This window comes from Rutidosis leptorrhynchoides, chromosome 5 (assembly GCF_046630445.1).
Source record: "Rutidosis leptorrhynchoides isolate AG116_Rl617_1_P2 chromosome 5, CSIRO_AGI_Rlap_v1, whole genome shotgun sequence".
Lineage (NCBI taxonomy): Eukaryota > Viridiplantae > Streptophyta > Magnoliopsida > Asterales > Asteraceae > Rutidosis > Rutidosis leptorrhynchoides.
In genome coordinates this window covers 99997302-100023117 of record NC_092337.1, presented here as the reverse complement: position 1 = coordinate 100023117, position 25816 = coordinate 99997302, and the positions used below count along the sequence as shown (strand labels likewise).

At 34.7% G+C, this 25816-nt stretch overlaps 1 protein-coding gene across 1 annotated transcript; it reads right to left on the bottom strand.

The window, feature by feature from the left end:
• Window positions 1-523: 523 nt before the first annotated feature.
• On the bottom strand, window positions 524-2581 carry LOC139846969 (inactive LRR receptor-like serine/threonine-protein kinase BIR2). Its single transcript, XM_071836555.1, has one exon. The coding sequence runs from the start codon at window positions 2501-2503 to the stop codon at window positions 722-724; it is 1782 nt and encodes a 593-aa protein (XP_071692656.1). The 5' UTR covers window positions 2504-2581; the 3' UTR covers window positions 524-721.
• Between the last annotated feature and the right edge of the window lie 23235 nt (window positions 2582-25816).

The following is a 25816-nucleotide window of genomic DNA, read 5'->3' as shown; positions in this document are numbered from 1 at the left end:
GTTACTATTATATCATCTATACTACACTAATAATGTTTACCTTAAACAAACCAAGAAAAATAAATTTAGACACCAACACATTGAGTTGGATTAAAGTGTAAATCTAGCTCATTGGTTGTCATAGTTGTTACCACATGCTTAGGCAACTTGTTGGTTAAGGAAATCAAGAGATTGTGGAAGAGTAATGTTTATGATTTCATTAAGGGGAAAAGTATAAAATCTTCTTTTTGGAGTTTTATCTTTTTTGACCTCTTTTGAGAATGACCTTTATTATGAACTTTAGGACTCGAGCACTACCCTATATACATATGGCTGGACTGGCTAAAGAGCAAAAACATTTAGATGCACGCTGAGCCTGACCTTTGATACCCAAACCCTTATCTTAAATTCTTTTAAAGCTTGTAATAAAGTGTAAAACCAGACCCTTGTGGCTGGCTACTTTATTTACAGTCTCACCAAGATAAAGTAATGCTTTATTTACACTACAAAGATCGAATGAGCAATTACATTTCGTTCAAGGCCATTTGAACGATGAAACCAAACGAGCTTAGATTAATATAATGCAATACACAACCGTTACAGAGCTTTTAAGTGAGATTATACAATTATATTTGACAAATATATGTATCTGGCACAAAAAAATAGAGTACATAATTACAGAAAGCATACTTAGGCAATATAATTACATACCACAACGTTTCGTGGCCTCTGATTCATATGATCAAATCATCTCGTCCATATCATGTGTGTCAAAAAGAAGTGGAAACTCATCATAGTTTTGTGACGAACCGAGTTCATGAGATATGTTGTTCAACGCTTCAGAAACACGGTACATTGACCATCTCATTTGTAACTGAGGAGCCACACAGTTACCTGCAATTTGAAGAACTTTAACAATTTCATCATCATGACCTGTACCGTAAAGATTCTTATCAATCGCATCCTTAATTCGTCCTGATTTAGAAAGCTGATTTACCCAGTCGACTAGATTACCCTTAAACCCTTCTTCAGTTACTTGGTTTGGTTTCTGCCCAGTTGCTAATTCCATGAGCACAACACCAAAGCCGTAAGTGTCGCCTTTTGCAGAAGCAACCATCGTGCTCGAGTACTCACTTAGATCACCATTAGCAAATTCGCTCTCATTTGTTTGGTCAACATAAGTCAAGAGTCTAGCCAATCCAAAATCCACTAATCTTGCGTTGTGATCCTCATCTAGAAAAATGGTATCAGAGCTAACAGTTTGAAGAAGTATAGCAGGTCGACAACCATGGTGTAACCAAGCAAGCCCTCTCGCTGCACTTATCGCAATCCTTAACCTAGTAGGCCAATCTAAAAACATTCCAATTTGATTATGCATCGCAGACGATAAAGTCCCATTTGACATGTACTTATAAACCAACAGTTTTTCATCTTCTGCAACACAATAACCTAACAAAGGAGTCAAATTAGGATGTCTAAGTTGACCTAACCTGTTCATCTCCATCCTAAACTGCCTCTCAGGAATCTTACAGCCATTAAGCCTCTTAATCGCGAGTGTAGAACCATCCGACAAATCAGCTTTATACGTTGTCCCAGTCTTCGTCGATATTATAAGGTAATCTTTACTAAAATTATTCGTTGCAACCATCAAATCAACAAGCCTGACCTTCACAAGCGGTTTTTGAAACAACGAAACTTGAACAAGCTTATGACCTCTCAACCTATCAGCCCAACTACTACTATCATCATCTCTATCAACACCGCTCCTTCTCTTCCTATTCGACCTCCTTGAGCACCACCACCACAGACCAAACCCTAACAATAAGGACACTACCGCCCCAAACACGCCAGCGGCAATTATAATAGTCAAATTTTTCTTACTCAAACCACCACACTTCGTAAGCGGCTTACCGCAAAGTCCATTATTTCCATCAAAGCTCGCTGAATCAAAATTCGACAAGGACGTTGGAATCGAACCAGAGAGATCATTATCAGCTACTGTAAACTTATTTAACCTACCTAATTTTGAAAGTTCAACAGGTATATTACCAGACAACTTATTTCCAGAAAGCACAATAGTATTCAAAAACGTACAGTTACCGAGAGTAGCTGGAATTACACCGGTGAATTGATTATTTGACAAATCTAAACTTACTAAATAAGGCAACCAGGTACAAATATCACTAGGAATTGAACCGGTGAGTTTGTTACCAGATAGATCTAGGGTTTGTAAGCTTGCACAGAACTGCAAGTCCGACGGAATGGCTCCGGCGAGTGCAAAATCACGAAGCGTGAGTGAAAGTACCCGATTCTCTTGATCGTTCCAACACGTCACGCCGGAGAAAGTGCAGATGAATCCTTGAGTAGAGTTTGAAAAGTTCCACGTGGCGAACTCTGACTGTGGATCGTTAAGTGACCTCTGTACGCCGCGCAAACACTTGACGTCATCTTCTGCGATGGCGGACGGTGAATTATTGATCAATAAAATCACGAGCGTGATTAACGGCACGGTTAACTTATTCATGGAGCTAGGGTTTTTGTTATCGGAGTTTGACTAAATTCTCCGATGAGGAAGAAATTAGTTGAGTTTTTTGTATGTAATATTGACTTGAAGATCGTTTAATTTACGCGTTATTATTTAATAATAAATATAGAAAATTCCAAAATGGGGTGGTTAATTATATGTTTGACTGACCAGGGATACTGGTGGAAACGTTGAATTCCACGTCATGCAAATGTGGACCCATGGAATTATTGGTCCACTCATATTTTTCCAGCCCTCGGAGTAAATCAAACGCTCATACAAATGTTGGCCCATGGTTACAGAAGTTAAGATCGTGGATTTAGACTTAACGAAAGATTATAAATAGATAAACGAAGAACTTTTTGCACTTATGTTAATTTAATTATTATTTCCTCCTTCCCAAATCTATAGTCTACTATTCCAATTTTAGGTAGTCTCAATTCAAGTGTCCACTTTTGTGCCTCTACTTTATCCATGTAAAACAAAAAGATAGTTAAAATGTAAGGGTTAAGACTGAAAAGTAAACAAAAAGGTATATGTGACAGAAACTTTTTCTTAAATTGCGTGTTTTTTTGTCTAGAAACAATAAATTTGGGACGGAGAGAGTAGTAAGAAAATATAAATAAAAATATTTGTCCGTCATATGTTTGTTCACGAACGTAGATGAGCGAATACACACCGCAAAACGATACTCAAGGGGCAACATTCTTTTACGCAACTTGTATTATGTTCATTTACATTTTCCTCATTTTTTTTTTAAAGTAAGATGTTGGCATCTAAACCCGAACCACATTACAAGAATCCGAACTTGAAATCATTTTGGGACAGAGATTGAACATGAGTCCTGAATACGGGTCGGTAAAATATCTCCGGAGCAATCCTACTTTCAGAAAATAAATTTCACGGTATTATTTAGTCGTATCTCATTATTATTTACCGTCAAAACTAAGATTTCTATATATATATATATATATATATATATATATATATATATATATATATATATATATATATATATATATAGTGGTAGGATCAAGAGGGAAGTGATGTTTGCAGCGGGGTATACGAAATAGCTTATATTTTATCAGAAAATACTATTAAATACGATACAATTTTACACAAGATATTTATTTATTTATAGAATGGATATACTTTAAATCTTGCTACAACACTTATAGGCAGTGTACCTAATCGTACAGTAGTGTAGTTTTTAGTAAGTCCGGTTCGTTCCACGGGGAATCTTTTTAAACAAAGCTTAACGCTATATTAGTTTACTTTTATAAAAATACAAATATAAGTAATATTATTATTATAAAGGGGGGTTTTTACCGTTTAATGACCGGTTTGTCGATTTTAAAACTTTAGTCGCAGTTAAAACCTAATGTAAAATATTAAATAAATAAAAGACTTAATTTAAAGCGTAAAATAAATAACGATAATGAAATTGCAATAAATAAAAGTGCGATAAAATAAAATTGCGATGATTAAATAACAATAAATAAAAGTGCGATAATTAGAAGTGCAATTAAATATAAAATAAAGGAAATTAAATATGAAATAAAAGAATTATGCTTATTTAAACTTCCGTAATCATGATGTTTGACGTGTTGATTTTAGTTTTATGCCCATGGGTTAATTGTCCTTTGTCCTGGATTATTTAATATGTCCGTCTGGTTTTTGTCCATAACAGTCCATCAGTCATAAATATAAAGTGCGAGTGTCCTCGTCAAATTATCCTTATACCCGAAGTTAAATATTCCAACTAATTGGGGACTTAAACTGTAACAAGATTTTAATACTTTGTTTAATAATTACACCAGGATGTCGACTGAGTGTAACCCAAGGTTTTAATATTTTGTTATCAATTATACCAAGTGTCCTTGTACATAATTTCACCCCTGTTTTAATTATTCTAGTGGCTATTAATCCATTCCCGTGTCCGGTTAAATGAACGATTATTCGTACATATAAATACCCCGCCCATCGTGTCCGATTGAGTGTATATGGTAATTTATAGGGACGTCCAATTGTAAATCTTTATATTAACATTAACAAACTATCATTTAGTTAAACAAATATAAAGCCCATTAATAGCTCATAGTCTAATTTCCACAAGTGTCGTTCTTTTGTCCAAACCCCAATTATGGTACAAAGCCCAATTACCCAATTTTAGTAATTAGCCCAACATCATGATTACTTCGGATTAAATAAGCATAATAATAACTTAGCTACGAGACATTAATGTAAAAAGGTTGAACATAACTTACAATGATTAAAAATAGCGTAGCGTTACACGGACAGAATTTCGACTTACACCCTTACAACATTGGCTAACATACCCTTATTATTAGAATTATAATTAAAATTAAAATTAAAATTAAAATTAAAATATAAATATAAATATAAATATATACGATATAGATAGAGAGATGGATATATTTGGTGAATTTTTACGATCAGAATGCGCGAGCTTTATAGGGAGTTTCAGAAATTGGGGCTCCGCGACTCGCGGTGAATTAGCCTTCAAACTCCGCGAGTCGCGGAGTTTACTTTTACAGCTCACCCATGTTTGGAGTCTTTCTTGCCGACGATTTATTTTATATATATAATATATATATAATTAATATAATTAATTATATATTATATTATATTTATATACATAGTTAACTTGTAATTTTTAGTCCGTTGCGTCGAGCGTTAAGAGTTGACTCTGGTCACGGTTCCGGATTTTCGAACGTCCTTGCGTACAATTTAATATCTTGTACTTTGCGTTTTGAATCTTGTACTCTTGTAATTTCGAGACGTTTCTTATCAATAATTGGAACCTCTTTGATTGTCTTTTGTACTTTTGAGCTTTTTGGTCGTTTGCGTCTTCAATTCGTCGAATCTGTCTTTTGTCTTCACCTTTTATTATTTAAACGAATCTCACTTGTAAATAGAACAATTGCAACTAAAAGTTTGTCTTTCTTGAGGAATAATGCTATGAAATATATGTTCGTTTTTAGCATTATCAAATATTCTCACACTTAAGCGTTGCTTGTCCTCAAGCAATATCGTCTTGAAATACTAGAATCACTTCTTTATTCTTCACACTTTGTACATCAGTGATTTCTATACGGTGGTATAAACAATGGTAGTAACTATATGGTTTACAGTCCCACATGACTATAAAAATTTAGATCCATTAAGGAAATTGGATCTTTATGAAAACATTTGATCTTTTGAAAATTAAATCTAGTTTTTTTACCCTAGATAAGTTTTCCGGAATAACCCTTTACCGGTGTTTGCAAAATATTTTTGTGGGTTTAGTGGGTTTCAGATTTGAAAATTTTAGCTCAAAACTTGCGGTTTTGTGTCACCCACTTGCCAACCTTGTATTTGGAAAGCAACACGTCCAGTTTACTTGTCCCGTATATTACCTTTCGGTAAACTACCGTCCGGTTGTAAAGGAAAGCATTGAACAAGCAACTGTTAAGGCAATGTCCCCTAACATGCTTTTAATTATGGTCTATAACGTGTCGGACGCAATTACTATCCTTGATAGGAGCAATAGTAAAGCTCACCCTTCTAATTTTTCGGTATGGCACAAGGTCCTGTCTTTGACCACTATACAACCACCGTTCTTACGGTTGACACCCGTTTTAGTTCAGGTGACCTAATGAATTCCAGGTGAATTCCTAGGATTTTACGTTCAATGGTAATGAACGCATTGAAAATAGGGTTTTCAGAAAACAAATCGGTTTGTAATTTTGATCAAAATATTTTCTCGTTCAAGCTCGAGTTTAGATATCATTGAATTTCATGAGTTTGTAATTCTCAATCTTTAAGGTCAATCTCTAGGATTGAGTAATATTAGTCTTTAAAGCTGATTTTTAATCTTTAAGGAGATTATCCTTTCTGGGGATCTGATTCATTAGTCTTATCCAGCTAATTTGCATGGTGCCCCCCCATTGTATGAGATAAATCCTTCTCATGGTTAGGATAAATCTGACCACTTGGCGACCCTGTTTAATGCTGAGGTCCGTGGATTTCCTGCTGATTTTAGTGATGACTTTTCTAGATTTTTCGTCAATCCTACAGCTGGTCTGGACGACAACTTCATGACCTAAATCAAGAAGCGCGTGTCTTTTTCGGAAGACTTTACTTCCTTTTAATGATGGAATTGATTCATCGTGTAGATCCATCTTTCTTACAGTAAATCAGGTAAAACAGTTTAGTTTAGTACAAAGCAAAAGTATTTTCAGTTATTTGTTACAGATATATGTGACATATGTTTAAGATAACTTGGTAAATTTTCCCACACTTGGCTTTTATTTTCCTTTTTATCGTCCTCTATTCCATTTTAAATGAATTTTAACATTTTGGTTTGTTTCTCAATTTATGTCCTTTCCGAGGTAACAATAATTTCGGTGTTAACACCTAGTTTTATCGTTCATAAATATGTATAAACATGAATTTGAGTTCATTTAATTGAAAATTTTTAAAAATTTTACTAGACATGGGTAGTCAGTATATAAGACTAGGGATGTTCTTTATTATCAGAGAGCACTAGATTCTAATACAACTACTGCTTTACTAGTATTTTTAATGGTAACCAAGTGTTTAAGATAAAAATTTTAAAATCCGAAAGAATTTAACCCCTTCCCACACTTAAGATCTTGCAATGCCCTCATTTGCAAGAAATCAGTAACAATTTAAATTATTGAGGGTGATTTGTGTGAAAATGATTAAATTTTTACCAAAGTTTCCAAATATATTGGCGTTTGTTTGCTGAATGATAAATGGTGCACATCATTTGTTCATTCCGTCTTGTTGTTATTTCACATATATTTTGCATCTTGTCGTCAAAATTAGTTGCTTTTGCTGAACTTAATGCCAGTACTTGAAAATGCGTTGTTTTACCCTGTTGTGTACATAAGATAAACTGCAAACATATATACATATTTTTGAAGTTTGGTATATTACCCCACATTCAAAAATTATTAAAATCTAAGAATAAAAGTTAGACAATTATAAAAACTATTACAATATTAACAAAAGTATTAAACGTATCAATCATTACAAATTACAAAATAAATAAAACTAAGTATACTAGGGATGATACTGGTACCAATAGGGGTTCCAGGCATAACCATAGGTGCTATAGAATGCTTCGGCAGGGTTATACGTAGGATACGGTGGCTGCATCTCTATAGACCAGGGAGGGAAGATGGGTTTCGGTGTAGGAATATAGTTTCTACCTATATGTTGGCAATGAGCTATGATTTGGTTCTGATGAACTTGCCAATCTTCAAATGCTCTCTGTCTAGCATTTTCGTACTCCTGAGAAGCTATAAACCTTTGCATTTCTTGCATCTCATTCCCCCCTCATACATTACCTTGCTGTTGGTTTCTCTCAACCTGTGGATGTCTACCATGGTATGGTACTGCGGCGTTATTTTGCCTCTTCAAAACTTTCGCACCATGGTATACATTTAAACCTATAGTATCTCGGGGTTCTGGTTCTTCTACTAATAATCCCCCCCGACTTATATCCACACCGAGATATTCACCAATCAAAGTAATAAAAATACCACCTCCTATTATGCTATGCGGTCTCATCCCCCGAACCATAGCTGATAAATAATAACCCACACAATACGGTATACTTACAGCGCTTTGTGGGTCTCGAATACACATATGGTAAAACAAATCCTGTTCATTTACCTTTTCCTTGTTCTTACCCCTTTGTGTAATCGAATTAGCTAAAAACCTATGAATCACTCTTAATTCGGCTCTATCTATATCCAAATAAGAGTAATTTCCCCCTTTGAAACGGTGATGGCTTGTCATTTGACTCCACACATCGTGTGTATCAAAATTTTCATCTATCTTTCTACCGTTTAGTATCAACCCTCTACAATCGGCAGATGCTAACTCCTCAGGCGTATATATACGTAAAGCCTGAGCCATGTCCAGTAAAGACATGTGGCGCATCGAACCGCCTAACAAAAATCTAATAAAAGAACGATCGGTTAAACTAGCTACCCGATCATTCAACTCTATACTACACAACAATTCTTCACACCATACTTTATATACAGGTCTACGCATGGTGAATAAACTTACCCAGTCATTAAAAGTAGAATTACCATACCTCTGTACAAGTAATTCCCTAATTGGCCCGGCCAATTCTACAGCTTCTAAGGGTCCCCATTCTATGACCCTCGGTACCTCAACAACCTTAGAATGAAGAGTATGCAAACCCCTTTGATATTTTGGATAATCTATCCAAAGTCTGTCAAATCTCAGGTTCGGGTGCAACTCTTCCAAGTGCATATCAGAAAAGGTCATGACTGGATGCGGTATATCCTGCTTGTAGTAGTTATCCACCTCCTGTTGTTCCGCATTCTCAGCAGGAGCATTGCGAGCTTGGGATGAAGATTCACCCCTTTCAGTCTGCAAAACACATCAAACACAATTTTTGTGCATCCAAATATGCATTAGTGTCAGCAAAATCATCAATCAAAATAATCACAATGACATGATCAATTTATATCAAACTTAAGCTCATTTTCACATTTTCATCAAATCTACACTTTTTCAAATAAGCATATACGAAAATGTTCGCCAAGTTCATAAGCATTCAACTCAAATAACATGTCAAAATAATCATTACTAGCAATTAAACAAGTCTCAAATGGCATTATCTTTCAAAAATCAAGTTCATGAATTTTTAGACTTGAAAAAGTCCACTTTAATTCTCAAAATCATGTTTAGGCTCAAAGTTTGGATCATTTAACTACCTAAACATGTTACACTACTTAATTTAGCAACAATTCATGACAAAAATCGGCCATAACCTGTTTATATCAAAAAGCCCCAAATTTGCTCAAGAACACAAACCCTAGATTACTCTAAATTTGAAGTTTAAGGCTTCTAATCATGTTAAATAGCATCAATCTAGGTTATACAAGCATAATACATAAACAATTTAATCATAATTACACTAAAAAGCATCAAAATCAAATTGGGAAAAAATTGCTCAAGAACACCAAATTTCGGATTAAATGGTGTTTAGGTGTAGAAATTTACCGTTTTTCTTGAGTAATTCCTAGATAGCATCCTTCTCAACATGATTTTAGTAAAAAATTTGGTGATTAACGGTTAAAAATTGTGATTTTGGGGTGTATTTTTCGGGTTTTTGCGTGTTTATGTTCGCAGTATTTGTGTGTTTTGTGGGTTGGGACTGATCTGTTCCAGCTCTTTATTTTTTTCTGATTTCCGATCCTCCCGCGACTCGCGGCATTTAAGCCTTCAAACTCCGCGAGTCGCGGAGTTTGGTATATTTTTTTTTTTTTTTATAATCTTTAACTTATAAAACAATTAAGTAAATAATTTTTAAAATTTTGTTTTCCTTATTATTGAGGACGAGGTCGTTTCGGATCGATGTCCTAGTCTGTCCCTCGACAAAATTTTAAAATTTGTCTTTTTGTAGCGATTGTTTTAAAAGCTAAGATTTTTGGTTTTTTAATGTTTTTGGCATACTTTAATTCAATAAGATTAAAAATAATGATAATAAAAGTTCTCGTCCCTCCCTTAGGTAAAGCAATTTCGGTTCAAAGACCTAGTCTTCAACTTACGACGAATTTTAAAAATTATATTTTTAACTTAATGAGATAAAGTAAATTTTTGTTTTTAAATTCACACAATTTAAATATAAAATTCAAAATTAATATTAAAAGTTCGCATCAAACTTAAAATTTAAAATGCATAAAATTAAAAAATTCATATTTTAAAAATTAAAAATTCACACCAAACTTAATTTAAAAATTCATATTATAAATTCACATCAAACTTATATTAATTTTTCAAATATTTCAATTTTAAATATATTGTTTTTACAAAGTTTACAATATTAATTTAAGATTTATATATTAATTTTAAAAACATGGTAAAAATAAAATTAAAAATCTTTTTGGCTTTTTATCCCACTTTAATCAATCAAATATTATCAAAAATATGCGCCCCTCTTTTCGGTAAAGTAATTTCGGTTCCAAAACCTAATTTAACTCATGACGAATTTTTGAAATATTTTGTGTTGATTGATTAAAGATATTTATACCTTAAGAATAAACGTTAAATTTCGCAGTGATGTAATAAATTTTTGTATGATATCAATAATTTCGGTCGCCAAAACCTAATTTTATTCAATACCAATTTAATACTTTTTAGCGAACAAATTAGCGTTTATTATCAAAAGGTTAAAAATAAAAATAAAAATAAAAACTGTACAGACATACCTGTGAAATAGATTTCTTAGTTATATGATCTATCCCATTCATAAGATAGTCGGTTTAATTGGTTTTCCATAGCTACATAGGCGTAACCTCGAGCATTTAGTGTCTTTTCTTCTAAACATATGAATGGTCCGTCTCTGCATAAAGTAACAAATTCGGTGTTTGAATAGGTTTGATTATTTGAACATTTACCTCCATGTGACCATTTTCCGCATTTGTGACATCTTTCTAGGTGTCGTGCTCTTCTTTTCGCTGCGGATTTTGATTTTCCTTTACCAAATTGTAACTTATTATCTTCGCATCTGGATTCTTTTCTAACTCCGTTCATTCTTTCTCTGATTACTGATACTAATTCACTCGGTAGTATGTCATTATTACGTTTAGTGATCAAAGCGTGTAGCATTAGACCATGGTTTAGTTCACAGGCAGTCTTCATTTCGTAAAAACCTAAAAAAAAATAAAAATTCAGAATGGGGGGAGAAGACTAGTTCTTTAGGGTCTGCTAGGGAAAGACCATTCGGGTTCCATTTTCGAGAACTACACGAAAACAGACAATCTAACTCTAACAGAAATACATATTATCCTTTAAAGACTTGATTCTCCCCACACTTAGTTAACTGTGGTGTCGTATTTGTGATTAACTTCGTTGTCGACTTCCATTGGACCATGTATGTAGTGTTTAACTCTGTGACCATTAACTTTAAATTCAATCCCATTTGAATTTATTAATTCTATCGTTCCGTATGGGAAAACTCTTTTGACTATGAATGGTCCAGACCATCTTGATTTCAATTTTCCAGGAAATAGCTTGAATCGTGAATTGAAAAGAAGAACTCTGTCTCCTTCTTTAAATTCTTTTGAACTTCTGATTCTTTTATCATGCCATTTCTTCGTTCTTTCTTTATAGATTAACGAATTTTCGTATGCTTCATGTCTTAATTCTTCTAATTCGTTTAGTTGACTTAATCGTAAATGTCCAGCTTCATGTAAATCAAGATTACATGTTTTCAAAGCCCAAAATGCTTTGTGTTCAATTTCTACTGGAAGATGACATGCTTTTCCATAAACAAGTCTAAAAGGTGTGGTTCCAATTGGAGTTTTGTAGGCTGTTCTAAAAGCCCAGAGTGCATCCTCCAATTTAATGGACCATTCCTTCGGATTTGATCCTACGGTTTTCTCTAGAATACGTTTTAAAGCTCGGTTGGTATTTTCAACTTGTCCACTTGTTTGTGGATGATATGCGGTGGAGATTTTATGAGTTACTCCATATCTTTTAAGAACTTTCTCAAGTTGATTATTACAGAAATGAGTACCCCGATCACTTATTAAAGCTTTCGGTGTTCCAAACCTTGCAAAAAGACGTTTTAAAAAGTTGACTACAACTCGTGCATCGTTAGTTGGGAGAGCTTGTGCTTCCGCCCATTTAGATACATAATCAATGGCTACGAGTATATATAGATTATTATGAGATTTTGGAAATGGACCCATAAAGTCAATACCCCAAATGTCAAATACTTCACATACTTGGATGACATTTTGTGGCATTTCATCACGTTGACTTATTTTTCCGGCCCTTTGACATGCATCACAGGATTTGCAAAGAAGGTGTGCGTCTTTGTAAATTGTAGGCCAATAGAATCCAGCTTCATAAACTTTTCTTGCTGTTAGTTGAGGCCCATAATGCCCTCCTGTTGGTCCTGTGTGACAATGGTTTAAAATTTTACTAGCTTCATCTCCAAATACACATCGGCGTATTATTCCATCGGGACAACTTTTAAACAGATGTGGATCTTCCCAGAAATAGTGTTTTATATCACTGAAGAATTTCTTTCGTCTTTGGTACGATAATCCTTTTTCAAGGAATCCACAAACTAAGTAGTTTGCATAGTCTGCAAACCATGAGATTTCTTTATAATCTATCTTCAATAGATATTCATCAGGAAAGTTGTCTTGTATGGCCGATTCATTTAGAACTTCTAATTCGGGATTTTCAAGACGAGAAAGATGATCAGCGGCGAGATTTTCTGCTCCTCTTTTATCTCGGATTTCAATATCAAACTCTTGTAAGAGTAAGATCTGAAATGTCCCGTTCTTATTGATTAAAAACGTTCCATATTAATTGATTTCGTTGCGAGATTTTGACCTCTATATGAGACGTTTTTCAAAGACTGCATTCATTTTAAAACAAACCATAACCTTTATTTCATCAATAAAGGTTTAAAAAGCTTTACGTAGATTATCAAATAATGATAATCTAAAATATCCTGTTTACACACGACCATTACATAATGGTTTACAATACAAATATGTTACAACAAAATAAGTTTCTTGAATGCAGTTTTTACACAATGTCATACAAGCATGGACTCCAAATCTCGTCCTTATTTAAGTATGCGACAGCGGAAGCTCTTAATAATCACCTGAGAATAAACATGCTTAAAACGTCAACAAAAATGTTGGTGAGTTATAGGTTTAACCTATATATATCAAATCATAATAATAGACCACAAGATTTCATATTTTAATATACATCCCATACATAGAGATAAAAATCATTCATATGGTGAACACCTAGTAACCGACATTAACAAGATGCATATATAAGAATATCCCCATCATTCCGGGACACCCTTCGGATATGATATAAATTTCGAAGTACTAAAGCATCCGGTACTTTGGATGGGGCTTGTTGGGCCCGATAGATCTATCTTTAGGATTCGCGTCAATTAGGGTGTCTGTTCCCTAATTCTTAGATTACCAGACTTAATAAAAAGGGGCATATTCGATTTCGATAATTCAACCATAGAATGTAGTTTCACGTACTTGTGTCTATTTTGTAAATCATTTATAAAACCTGCATGTATTCTCATCCCAAAAATATTAGATTTTAAAAGTGGGACTATAACTCACTTTCACAGATTTTTTTTACTTCGTCGGGAAGTAAGACTTGGCCACTGGTTGATTCACGAACCTATAACAATATATACATATATATCAAAGTATGTTCAAAATATATTTACAACACTTTTAATATATTTTGATGTTTTAAGTTTATTAAGTCAGCTGTCCTCGTTAGTAACCTACAACTAGTTGTCCACAGTTAGATGTACAGAAATAAATCGATAAATATTATCTTGAATCAATCCACGACCCAGTGTATACGTATCTCAGTATTGATCACAACTCAAACTATATATATTTTGGAATCAACCTCAACCCTGTATAGCTAACTCCAACATTCACATATAGAGCGTCTATGGTTGTTCCGAAATATATATAGATGTGTCGACATGATAGGTTGAAACATTGTATACGTGTCTATGGTATCTCAAGATTACATAATATACAATACAAGTTGATTAAGTTATGGTTGGAATAGATTTGTTACCAATTTTCACGTAGCTAAAATGAGAAAAATTATCCAATCTTGTTTTACCCATAACTTCTTCATTTTAAATCCATTTTGAGTGAATCAAATTGCTATGGTTTCATATTGAACTCTATTTTATGAATCTAAACAGAAAAGTATAGATTTATAGTCGGAAAAATAAGTTACAAGTCGTTTTTGTAAAGGTAGTCATTTCAGTCGAAAGAATCTAGATGACCATTTTAGAAAACATACTTCCACTTTGAGTTTAACCATAATTTTTGGATATAGTTTCATGTTCATAATGAAAATCATTTTCTCAGAATAACAACTTTTAAATCAAAGTTTATCATAGTTTTTAATTAACTAACCCAAAACAGCCCGCGGTGTTACTACGACGGCGTAAATCCGGTTTTACGGTGTTTTTCGTGTTTCCAGGTTTTAAATCATTAAGTTAGCATATCATATAGATATAGAACATGTGTTTAGTTGATTTTAAAAGTCAAGTTAGAAGGATTAACTTTTGTTTGCGAACAAGTTTAGAATTAACTAAACTATGTTCTAGTGATTACAAGTTTAAACCTTCGAATAAGATAGCTTTATATGTATGAATTGAATGATGTTATGAACATCATTACTACCTTAATTTCCTTGGATAAACCTACTGGAAAAGAGAAAAATGGATTTAGCTTCAACGGATCCCTGGATGGCTCGAAGTTCTTGAAGCAGAATCATGACACGAAAACAAGTTCAAGTAAGATCATCACTTGAAATAAGATTGTTATAGTTATAGAAATTGAACCAAAGTTTGAATATGATTATTACCTTGTATTAGAATGATAACCTACTGTAAGAAACAAAGATTTCTTGAGGTTGGATGATCACCTTACAAGATTGGAAGTGAGCTAGCAAACTTGAAAGTATTCTTGATTTTATGAAACTAGAACTTTTGGAATTTATGAAGAACACTTAGAACTTGAAGATAGAACTTGAGAGAGATCAATTAGATGAAGAAAATTGAAGAATGAAAGTGTTTGTAGGTGTTTTTGGTCGTTGGTGTATGGATTAGATATAAAGGATATGTAATTTTGTTTTCATGTAAATAAGTCATGAATGATTACTCATATTTTTGTAATTTTATGAGATATTTCATGCTAGTTGCCAAATGATGGTTCCTACATGTGTTAGGTGACTCACATGGGCTGCTAAGAGCTGATCATTGGAGTGTATAGACCAATAGTACATACATCTAAAAGCTGTGTATTGTACGAGTAAGAATACGGGTGCATACGAGTAGAATTGTTGATGAAACTGAACGAGGATGTAATTGTAAGCATTTTTGTTAAGTAGAAGTATTTTGATAAGTGTATTGAAGTCTTTCAAAAGTGTATAAATACATATTAAAACACTACATGTATATACATTTTAACTGAGTCGTTAAGTCATCGTTAGTCGTTACATGTAAGTGTTGTTTTGAAACCTTTAGGTTAACGATCTTGTTAAATGTTGTTAACCCAATGTTTATAATATCAAATGAGATTTTAAATTATTATATTATCATGATATTATCATGTATGAATATCTCTTAATATGATATATATACATTAAATGTCTTTACAACGATAATCGTTACATATATGTCTCGTTTAAAAATCATTAAGTTAATAGTCTTGTTTTTACATATGTAGTTCATTGTTAATATACTTAATGATATGTTTACTTATCATAATATCATGTTAACTATATATATATCCATATATATGTCATCATATAGTTTTTACAAGTTTTAACGTTCGTGAATCACCGGTCAACTTGGGTGGTCAATTGTCTATATGAAACCTATTTCAATTAATCAAGTCTTAACAAGTTTGATTGCTTAACATGTTGGAAACATTTAATCATGTAAATATCAATCTCAATTAATATATATAAACATGGAAAAGTTCGGGTCACTACAGTACCTACCCGTTAAATAAATTTCGTCCCGAAATTTTAAGCTGTTGAAGGTGTTGACGAATCTTCTGGAAATAGATGCGGGTATTTCTTCTTCATCTGATCTTCACGCTCCCAGGTGAACTTGGGTCCTCTACGAGCATTCCATCGAACCTTAACAATTGGTATCTTGTTTTGCTTAAGTCTTTTAACCTCACGATCCATTATTTCGACGGGTTCTTCGATGAATTGAAGTTTTTCGTTGATTTGGATTTCATCTAACGGAATAGTGACATCTTCTTTAGCAAAACATTTCTTCAAATTCGAGACGTGGAAAGTGTTATGTACAGCCGCGAGTTGTTGAGGTAACTCAAGTCGGTAAGCTACTGGTCCGACACGATCAATAATCTTGAATGGTCCAATATACCTTGGATTTAATTTCCCTCGTTTACCAAATCGAACAACGCCTTTCCAAGGTGCAACTTTAAGCATGACCATCTCTCCAATTTCAAATTCTATATCTTTTCTTTTAATGTCAGCGTAGCTCTTTTGTCGACTTTGGGCGGTTTTCAACCGTTGTTGAATTTGGATGATCTTCTCGGTAGTTTCTTGTATAATCTCCAGACCCGTAATCTGCCTATCCCCCACTTCACTCCAACAAATCGGAGACCTGCACTTTCTACCATAAAGTGCTTCAAACGGCGCCATCTCAATGCTTGAATGGTAGCTGTTGTTGTAGGAAAATTCTGCTAACGGTAGATGTCGATCCCAACTGTTTCCGAAATCAATTACACACGCTCGTAGCATGTCTTCAAGCGTTTGTATCGTCCTTTCGATCTGCCTATCAGTTTGTGGATGATAGGCAGTACTCATGTCTAGACGAGTTCCTAATGCTTGCTGTAATGTCTGCCAGAATCTTGAAATAAATCTGCCATCCCTATCAGAGATAATAGAGATTGGTATTCCATGTCTGGAGATGACTTCCTTCAAATACAGTCGTGCTAACTTCTCCATCTTGTCATCTTCTCTTATTGGCAGGAAGTGTGCTGATTTGGTGAGACGATCAACTATTACCCAAATAGTATCAAAACCACTTGCAGTCCTTGGCAATTTAGTGATGAAATCCATGGTAATGTTTTCCCATTTCCATTCTGGAATTTCGGGTTGTTGAAGTAGACCTGATGGTTTCTGATGCTCAACTTTGACCTTAGAACACGTCAAACATTCTCCTACGTATTTAGCAACATCGGCTTTCATACCCGGCCACCAAAAATGTTTCTTGAGATCCTTGTACATCTTCCCCGTTCCAGGATGTATTGAGTATCTGGTTTTATGAGCTTCTCTAAGTACCATTTCTCTCATATCTCCAAATTTTGGTACCCAAATCCTTTCTGCCCTATACCGGGTTCCGTCTGCCCGAATATTAAGATGCTTCTCCGATCCTTTGGGTATTTCATCCTTTAAATTTCCCTCTTTTAAAACTCCTTGTTGCGCCTCCTTTATTTGAGTAGTAAGGTTATTATGAATCATTATATTCATAGATTTTACTCGAATGGGTTCTCTGTCCTTCCTGCTCAAGGCATCGGCTACCACATTTGCCTTCCCCGGGTGGTAACGAATCTCAAAGTCGTAATCATTCAACAATTCAATCCACCTACGCTGCCTCATATTCAGTTGTTTATGATTAAATATGTGTTGAAGACTTTTGTGGTCGGTATATATAATACTTTTGACCCCATATAAGTAGTGCCTCCAAGTCTTTAATGCAAAAACAACCGCGCCTAATTCCAAATCATGCGTCGTATAATTTTGTTCGTGAATCTTCAATTGTCTAGACGCATAAGCAATCACCTTCGTTCGTTGCATTAATACACAACCGAGACCTTGCTTTGATGCGTCACAATAAATCACAAAATCATCATTCCCTTCAGGCAATGACAATATAGGTGCCGTAGTCAGCTTTTTCTTCAATAACTAAAACGCTTTCTCTTGTTCATCATTCCATTCAAATTTCTTCCCTTTATGCGTTAATGCAGTCAAGGGTTTTGCTATTCTGGAAAAGTCTTGGATGAACCTTCTGTAGTAACCAGCTAGTCCTAAAAACTGGCGTATGTGTTTCGGAGTTTTCGGGGTTTCCCACTTTTCAACAGTTTCTATCTTTGCCGGATCCACCTTAATACCTTCTTTGTTCACTATGTGACCGAGGAATTGAACTTCTTCCAACCAAAATGCACACTTTGAAAACTTAGCGTACAATTCTTCCTTCCTCAATACTTCTAACACCTTTCTCAAATGTTCACCGTGTTCTTGGTCATTCTTTGAGTAAATAAGTATGTCATCAATGAAAACAATGACAAACTTGTCAAGGTATGGTCCACACACTCGGTTCATAAGGTCCATGAACACAGCTGGTGCATTAGTTAAACCAAACGGCATGACCATAAACTCGTAATGACCATAACGTGTTCTGAAAGCAGTCTTTGGAATATCATCTTCTTTCACCCGCATTTGATGATACCCGGAACGTAAGTCAATCTTTGAATAAACAGACGAGCCTTGTAGTTGATCAAATAAGTCGTCGATTCTCGGTAGTGGGTAGCGGTTCTTGATGGTAAGTTTGTTCAACTCTCGGTAGTCGATACACAACCTGAATGTACCATCTTTCTTCTTGACAAACAAAACAGGAGCTCCCCACGGTGATGTGCTTGGTCGAATGAAACCACGCTCTAAAAGTTCTTGTAATTGGCTTTGCAGTTCTTTCATCTCGCTGGGTGCGAGTCTGTAAGGAGCACGAGCTATTGGTGCAGCTCCTGGTACAAGATCTATTTGAAATTCAACGGATCGATGTGGGGGTAATCCCGGTAATTCTTTCGGAAATACATCGGGAAATTCTTTTGCAACGGGAACATCATTGATGCTCTTTTCTTCAGTTTGTACTTTCTCAACGTGTGCTAGAACAGCATAGCAACCTTTTCTTATTAGTTTTTGTGCCTTCAAATTACTAATAAGATGTAGCTTCGTGTTGCCCTTTTCTCCGTACACCATTAAGGGTTTTCCTTTTTCTCGTATAATGCGAATTGCATTTTTGTAACAAACGATCTCTGCTTTCACTTCTTTCAACCAGTCCATACCGATTATCACATCAAAACTTCCTAACTCTACTGGTATCAAATCAATCTTAAATGTTTCGCTAACCAGTTTAATTTCTCGATTCCGACATATATTATCTGCTGAAATTAATTTACCATTTGCTAATTCGAGTAAAAATTTACTATCCAAAGGCGTCAATGGACAACTTAATTTAGCACAAAAATCTCTACTCATATAGCTTCTATCCGCACCCGAATCAAATAAAACGTAAGCAGATTTATTGTCAATAAGAAACGTACCCGTAACAAGCTCCGGGTCTTCCTGTGCCTCTGCCGCATTAATATTGAAAACTCTTCCGCGGCCTTGTCCATTCGTGTTCTCCTGGTTCGGGCAATTTCTAATAATGTGGCCCGGTTTTCCACATTTATAACAAACTACATTGGCATAACTTGCTCCGACACTACTTGCTCCGCCATTACTCGTTCCGACACCATTTGTTCCTTTCGTTCTATTAACCCCTGGTCCGTAGACCTCACACTTCACCGCGCTATGACCATTTCTTTTACACTTGTTGCAAAATTTGGTGCAGAACCCCGAGTGATACTTTTCACACCTTTGGCATAGCTGCTTCTGATTGTTGTTGTTGTTGCGATTATTATTGTTGTTGAGATGATTGTTGTAGTTGCTGTTGTTGTTGTTGTTGTTGTTGTTGTTGGGCCGTTTGTTGTAGTTGCGATTGATGTTGCGATTGTTGGGATAATTGTTGCGATTATTGTTGTAATTGCTGTTGTTGTTGTGTTGGTGATTCTTATCACCGTTTTCCTCCCACTTTCTTTTGACTTGCTTCACATTGGCCTCTTCAGCAGTCTGTTCTTTAATTCTTTCTTCAATTTGGTTCACTAGTTTGTGAGCCATTCTACATGCCTGTTGTATGGAGGCGGGCTCGTGTGAACTTATATCTTCTTGGATTCTTTCCGGTAATCCTTTCACAAACGCGTCGATCTTCTCTTCCTCATCTTCGAATGCTCCCGGACATAATAGGCACAATTCTGTGAATCGTCTTTCGTACGTGGTAATATCAAATCCTTGGGTTCGTAACCCTCTAAGTTCTGTCTTGAGCTTATTGACCTCGGTTCTGGGACGGTACTTCTCGTTCATCAAGTGCTTGAATGCTGACCACGGTAGTGCGTAAGCATCATCTTGTCCCACTTGCTCTAGATAGGTATTCCACCATGTTAACGCAGAACCTGTGAAGGTATGCGTAGCGTACTTCACTTTGTCCTCTTCAGTACACTTACTTATGGCAAACACCGATTCGACCTTCTCGGTCCACCGTTTCAATCCGATCGGTCCTTCGGTTCCATCAAATTCCAAAGGTTTGCAGGCAGTGAATTCTTTGTAGGTGCATCCTACACGATTTCCTGTACTGCCAGATCCAAGGTTATTGTTGGTATGTAGCGCAGCCTGTACTGCGGCTATGTTTGAAGCTAGAAAAGTACGGAATTCCTCTTCATTCATATTCACGGTGTGTCGAGTAGTCGGTGCCATTTCCTTCAAAATAGTCAAATGGAACAAGTTAATCATACAGAATATTAAGAGTAGTTAATAGTATTTCGTAGCATAAACCGGCATAGGAGTGGCAATTTTTGAAAAATCTTTTATGAAACGTCGGTAAAAACCGGCATGCCCTAGAAAACTCCTAACTCCTCTAACATTGGTGGGATGTGGAAGTTTAGCAATTACATCTACTTTAGCTCTATCCACTTCAATTCCTTCTTTTGAAATTTTATGTCCAAGAACGATGCCTTCTTTAACCATGAAATGGCATTTCTCCCAATTAAGTACTAGATTTGATTGTTCGCATCTAAGAAGCATTCGTTCCAGATTAACTAGACATGATTCAAATGTATCACCGAAGACTGAAAAGTCATCCATGAATACTTCCATGCATTCTTCTATCATGTCGTGAAAAATCGCCATCATACACCTTTGAAAGGTTGCAGGGGCGTTGCAAAGTCCAAATGGCATGCGTTTGTAAGCAAAAGTACCATAAGGGCACGTGAATGTGGTTTTCTCTTGATCTTCGGGTGCTATTGGAATTTGAAAATATCCGGAAAATCCATCTAGAAAACAATAGTAACTATTTCTGGCTAATCTTTCCAACATTTGATCTATGAAAGGTAAGGGAAAGTGATCTTTTCTGGTGGCGTCATTTAATTTTCTATAATCAATACATACACGCCATCCTGTTACAGTCCTAGTAGGAATAAGCTCATTTTTCTCATTTGTAATGACAGTCATGCCACCCTTCTTAGGCACGCATTGAACTGGGCTTACCCATGGACTATCAGAAATTGGATAAATTAGACCTGCATCTAGCAGTTTAATAATCTCTTTCTTAACTACATCTTGCATATTAGGATTTAGTCTTCGTTGGCGTTGCACATACGTTTTATGACCTTCTTCCATAAGGATTTTATGTGTGCAATATGAAGGACTTATTCCTTTAATATCATGAATCTTCCATGCAATGGCTGGTTTATGAGCTTTCAACACAGAAATGAGTTGTGATTTCTCATTTTCAGTAAGAGAAGACGATATTATTACAGGTAATTCAGATTCACCATGTAAATAAGCGTATTCCAAATGGTTTGGAAGTGGCTTTAACTCTAATTTCGGAGGTTCTTCTATCGATGATTTATATCGATATTTGTCTTCTTCTTTTAGCATTTGAATTTCTTCTGTTGTTGGTTCATATCCATTAGCTATAAGTGTAGCTAACATTTCAGCTTCATCAATTGGTTCATTATCTTCTCCTAAAGAACATTCTCCTGTTCCTTGTAATTCTGGAAATTCTTCTAATAATTCTGCATGTGCATCTATAGTTTGAATATAATAACATGTATCATCTGCAGATTGTGGTTGTTGCATTGCTCTATCAACTGAAAAGGTAACACTCTCATCCTCTATACTTAGGGTCAATTTCTTACCGAACACGTCTATCATTGCTTTAGCCGTGTTTAAGAATGGTCTTCCTAATATGAGAGGAACTTGAGAATCTTCTTCCATGTCCAGAACAACAAAATCTACTGGAAATACTAAAGTACCAACTTTAACTATCATGTTCTCCATTATCCCTCTAGGATATTTTATTGATCTATCGGCTAGTTGTATGCTTATTCTGGTTGGTTTCAATTCTCCAAGGTCTAGTTTAGCGTATAGTGAATACGGCATTAGATTTATACTAGCACCTAAGTCTGCCAATGCTTCTATTGAACTAAGACTACCCAGAAAACATGGAATTGTGAAACTTCCTGGATCAGATAGTTTTTCTGGTATCTTATTCAACAGCACTGCTGAACAATTAGCATTCATAGTAACAGCCGAGAGTTCTTCCATTTTCTTTCTATTTGAAATTAGATCTTTCAAGAATTTAGCATATCAAGGCATTCCTGAAATCACATCAATGAAAGGAAGATTTACATTTATCTGTTTAAACATATCCAAGAATTTGGATTGCTCGGCTTCAAGTTTCTCTTTCTTCATTTTACTCGGGTAAGGAAGTGGTGGTTGGTATGGTTTAACATAAGGTTTATCCTTAGCTGTGTTATCTTCATTAACCTTTTCAACTACCGGTTCTTTTTCCTTATCTTGATCAGGTTGTGGTTCTTGTGGAGCAGGAATAGTTTCATCAGAAGTTACAGGTATTTCCGGTGGTTTAATTGTTGTACCACTTCTTGTGGTAATGGCTTTAGCTGTTTCATTCCAGGGGTTAGCATTTGTATCACTAGGTAGACTTTCCGGTTTTCTTTCACCTATTAACCTTGCTAGGTTACTTACTTCTTGTTCCAGATTTTGAATAGAAGCTTGTTGATTTCTAAATGCTTGAGCATTTTGTTCATTAGTTTGTTTCTGAGATGTGAAAAACTGCGTTTGAGTTTCAACTAGCTTCGTCATCATATCTTCTAAATTCGGCTTTTTATCATCTGTTTGTTGTGGTGGTTTGTTTTGAAAATTAGGTCTTTGCTGATTGTAAGTATTATTGGATACTTGTTGATTGCTAGGACCTTGTTGGTTGTTGTATGGAATATTTCTGTTATAATTCTGGTTTTGATTGTAAATCGGTCTTGGCGGTTGATAATTATTCTGATAATTATTTCCAGGCCTTTGGTTTATGTATGAAATATTCTCTCTTTGTTCCATTGTTAATTCAATACTGAGACAATCTTTTGTCAAATGTGGTCCTCCACACTGCTCACAACTAATTCGTATTGAGTGAATATCTTTAGTCATCTTTTCCATTCGTCTCTCCACAGCATCTATCTTTGCGGAAATGGAATCTAAGTCATGGCTAGAATCGGCTCTAGCTGCTTTAGATGTTCTAACGATATCTTTTTCTTGGTGCCACTCATGTGAGTGGGAAGCAGTGTTATCAATAATTTTGTAAGCATCAGTTTCGGTTTTCTTCATAATAGAACCACCAGCTGCTATATCTATGTCTTTCCTTGTAGTGATGTCGCATCCTTGGTAGAATATTTGTACTATTTGACAGGTGTCTAAACCATGTTGCGGACATCCTCTTAACAACTTTCCATATCTAGTCCATGCCTCATATAGAGTTTCATTCGGTTTCTGTGTGAACGTAACAATTTCTGCTTGAAGTCTTACGGTTTTAGATGCCGGAAAGAATTGTTTAAGAAATTTGTCAACTAAAACGTCCCATGTATCAATCGCCCCTTCAGGTAACGATTCCAACCAATCTTTGGCTTCTCCCTTTAAAGTCCAGGGAAATAACATGAGATATATCTGTTCATCCTCCACTTCTCGGATTTTAAATAGTGTGCATATCCTATTAAAGGTACGTAGATGTTCATTTGGATCTTCCTTCGGCGCACCGCTAAATTGGCATTGATTAGTCACCATGTGTAGAATTTGTCCTTTGATTTCATAATCTGGCGCATTAATGTCTGGATGAGTAATTGTGTGACCTTGGCCAGTGCGTTTAGCTCTCATTCGGTCTTCCATACTTAAAGGTTCCAGATTCTCCATAATTGAATTTGTTGAATCGGAATCACTAGAGGATTCTGATTTAATGGTTCGTTCCTCAACAATCTCTGTTTGAATGATTGGTGGTTCCGAAGGAAAGTTTAGTGGTTCAGGATCTACGAATCGTTCCTGAATATTCTCCGGATTCTCAATTGTGAGGTCGGGTTCAAAAAATGGATTATCGGAAATTTGAACTGAAGTACTTGGTCGACTGGATGACGATTCTAAAGAAAAATCAATGGCGGTTATATTTGCTAAATGTCTTGATCTAGTTACAGGTGGTGAACGTACAAAAGGTGGTGATCGTCTTGCTCGGTGCATTCACTGAATATCCTATTAGTTTTTAAAAGGAAAGAAAAATTATAATAAATTATCCAATTAATAGACTTTTCTGATTTTGCCCACGTTTTGAATAGCCAAAAGATGCAGCAGAGGGGCAGGATTCGTTTGGTCTCAATATAATTGAGGACTGTTTGGCTCCAATAACCCGGTCCACGTACAAATTCAACTATTACTACGAACCAGAAAATTTTGATGTCTATCAATTTAACCACTTAAAATAAATTTTCGTAATTTTAAGAAATTTAGATAAGAAATAGAATAAAAATCTATGTCCTAAAACTAGAATAGCGAGAAATAAGAAAGAAAAAGAGTTCGTCGGAAAAAGATCGAAAAAGAAAAATGGTTGAAAAATAAAAGGTGACGGAAAAATAAAAGAAACTTATAAAACTTAGAAATACTTGACTAACCTAACCTTATTACTACAACTAACTTAAAATTATAATCGCAAATTGAGATTACTAATTGGAATGATAATTGATACATAGGTAAAAGTCGTCTAAAAATATTAAAGCTTACAGAAAAACTAAATCCCAAATGGAAATAACTTAAAAAGAAACTAAAACTTAAAAAGGCGTCGCAAAATTCTAAAGCACCTAAATCTTAGTCTAAAGAAAAAGCACTTAAGGAATTCTACGGCAAAGCCTAAAAATCTAGAAGTAAAAATAACTATGGCAAAAACTAAGTTTAAAACTAAATATGAGCTAAATATACAAATATTACGCTAAAACGATTAAAAAGGGACAAAATATAAAAATATACAAAAAGTTATAAAAAGTACAATTTTTATAAAAATATTATTTTTATATTATTTATTTAATAAAACTACTAATTTTATAATTTAATTAAACTAATTTAACTAAATAAAATAAATTAAATAAAAAGTAAAACTAAAAATAAAATTAATTATAATAATAATAATAATTAGGGTTAATAATAATAATAATAATTAATTACCCGTAATTAATGCAGAATTAGGGTTCTGTCGCGTGTCAGGTACCCTCCGCGAGTTGCGGTATTCAAGGCATCAAACCCCGCGAGTCGCGGGGTTCCAGTTTTCAACTGACAGGTTATTTAAATTCGACGCGTTTTTCTTTATTTTTTTTTTCTGTTTTTAATTTTTCTGTTTATATATTTAAAAAAAATATGTGTATAATAAAAACTTATATTTTAAAAACTTAAATAAAATAGAACTACTTTATAATTTTAATAAATAAAATGCTTAAAACTAGATTTATATATATATTTTTTTTATGTTTT

Bases quoted from the DNA above. Each gene is read 5' to 3' on its own strand.
- LOC139846969 (XM_071836555.1), bottom strand. From the start codon at position 2,503: ATGAATAAGTTAACCGTGCCGTTAATCACGCTCGTGATTTTATTGATC.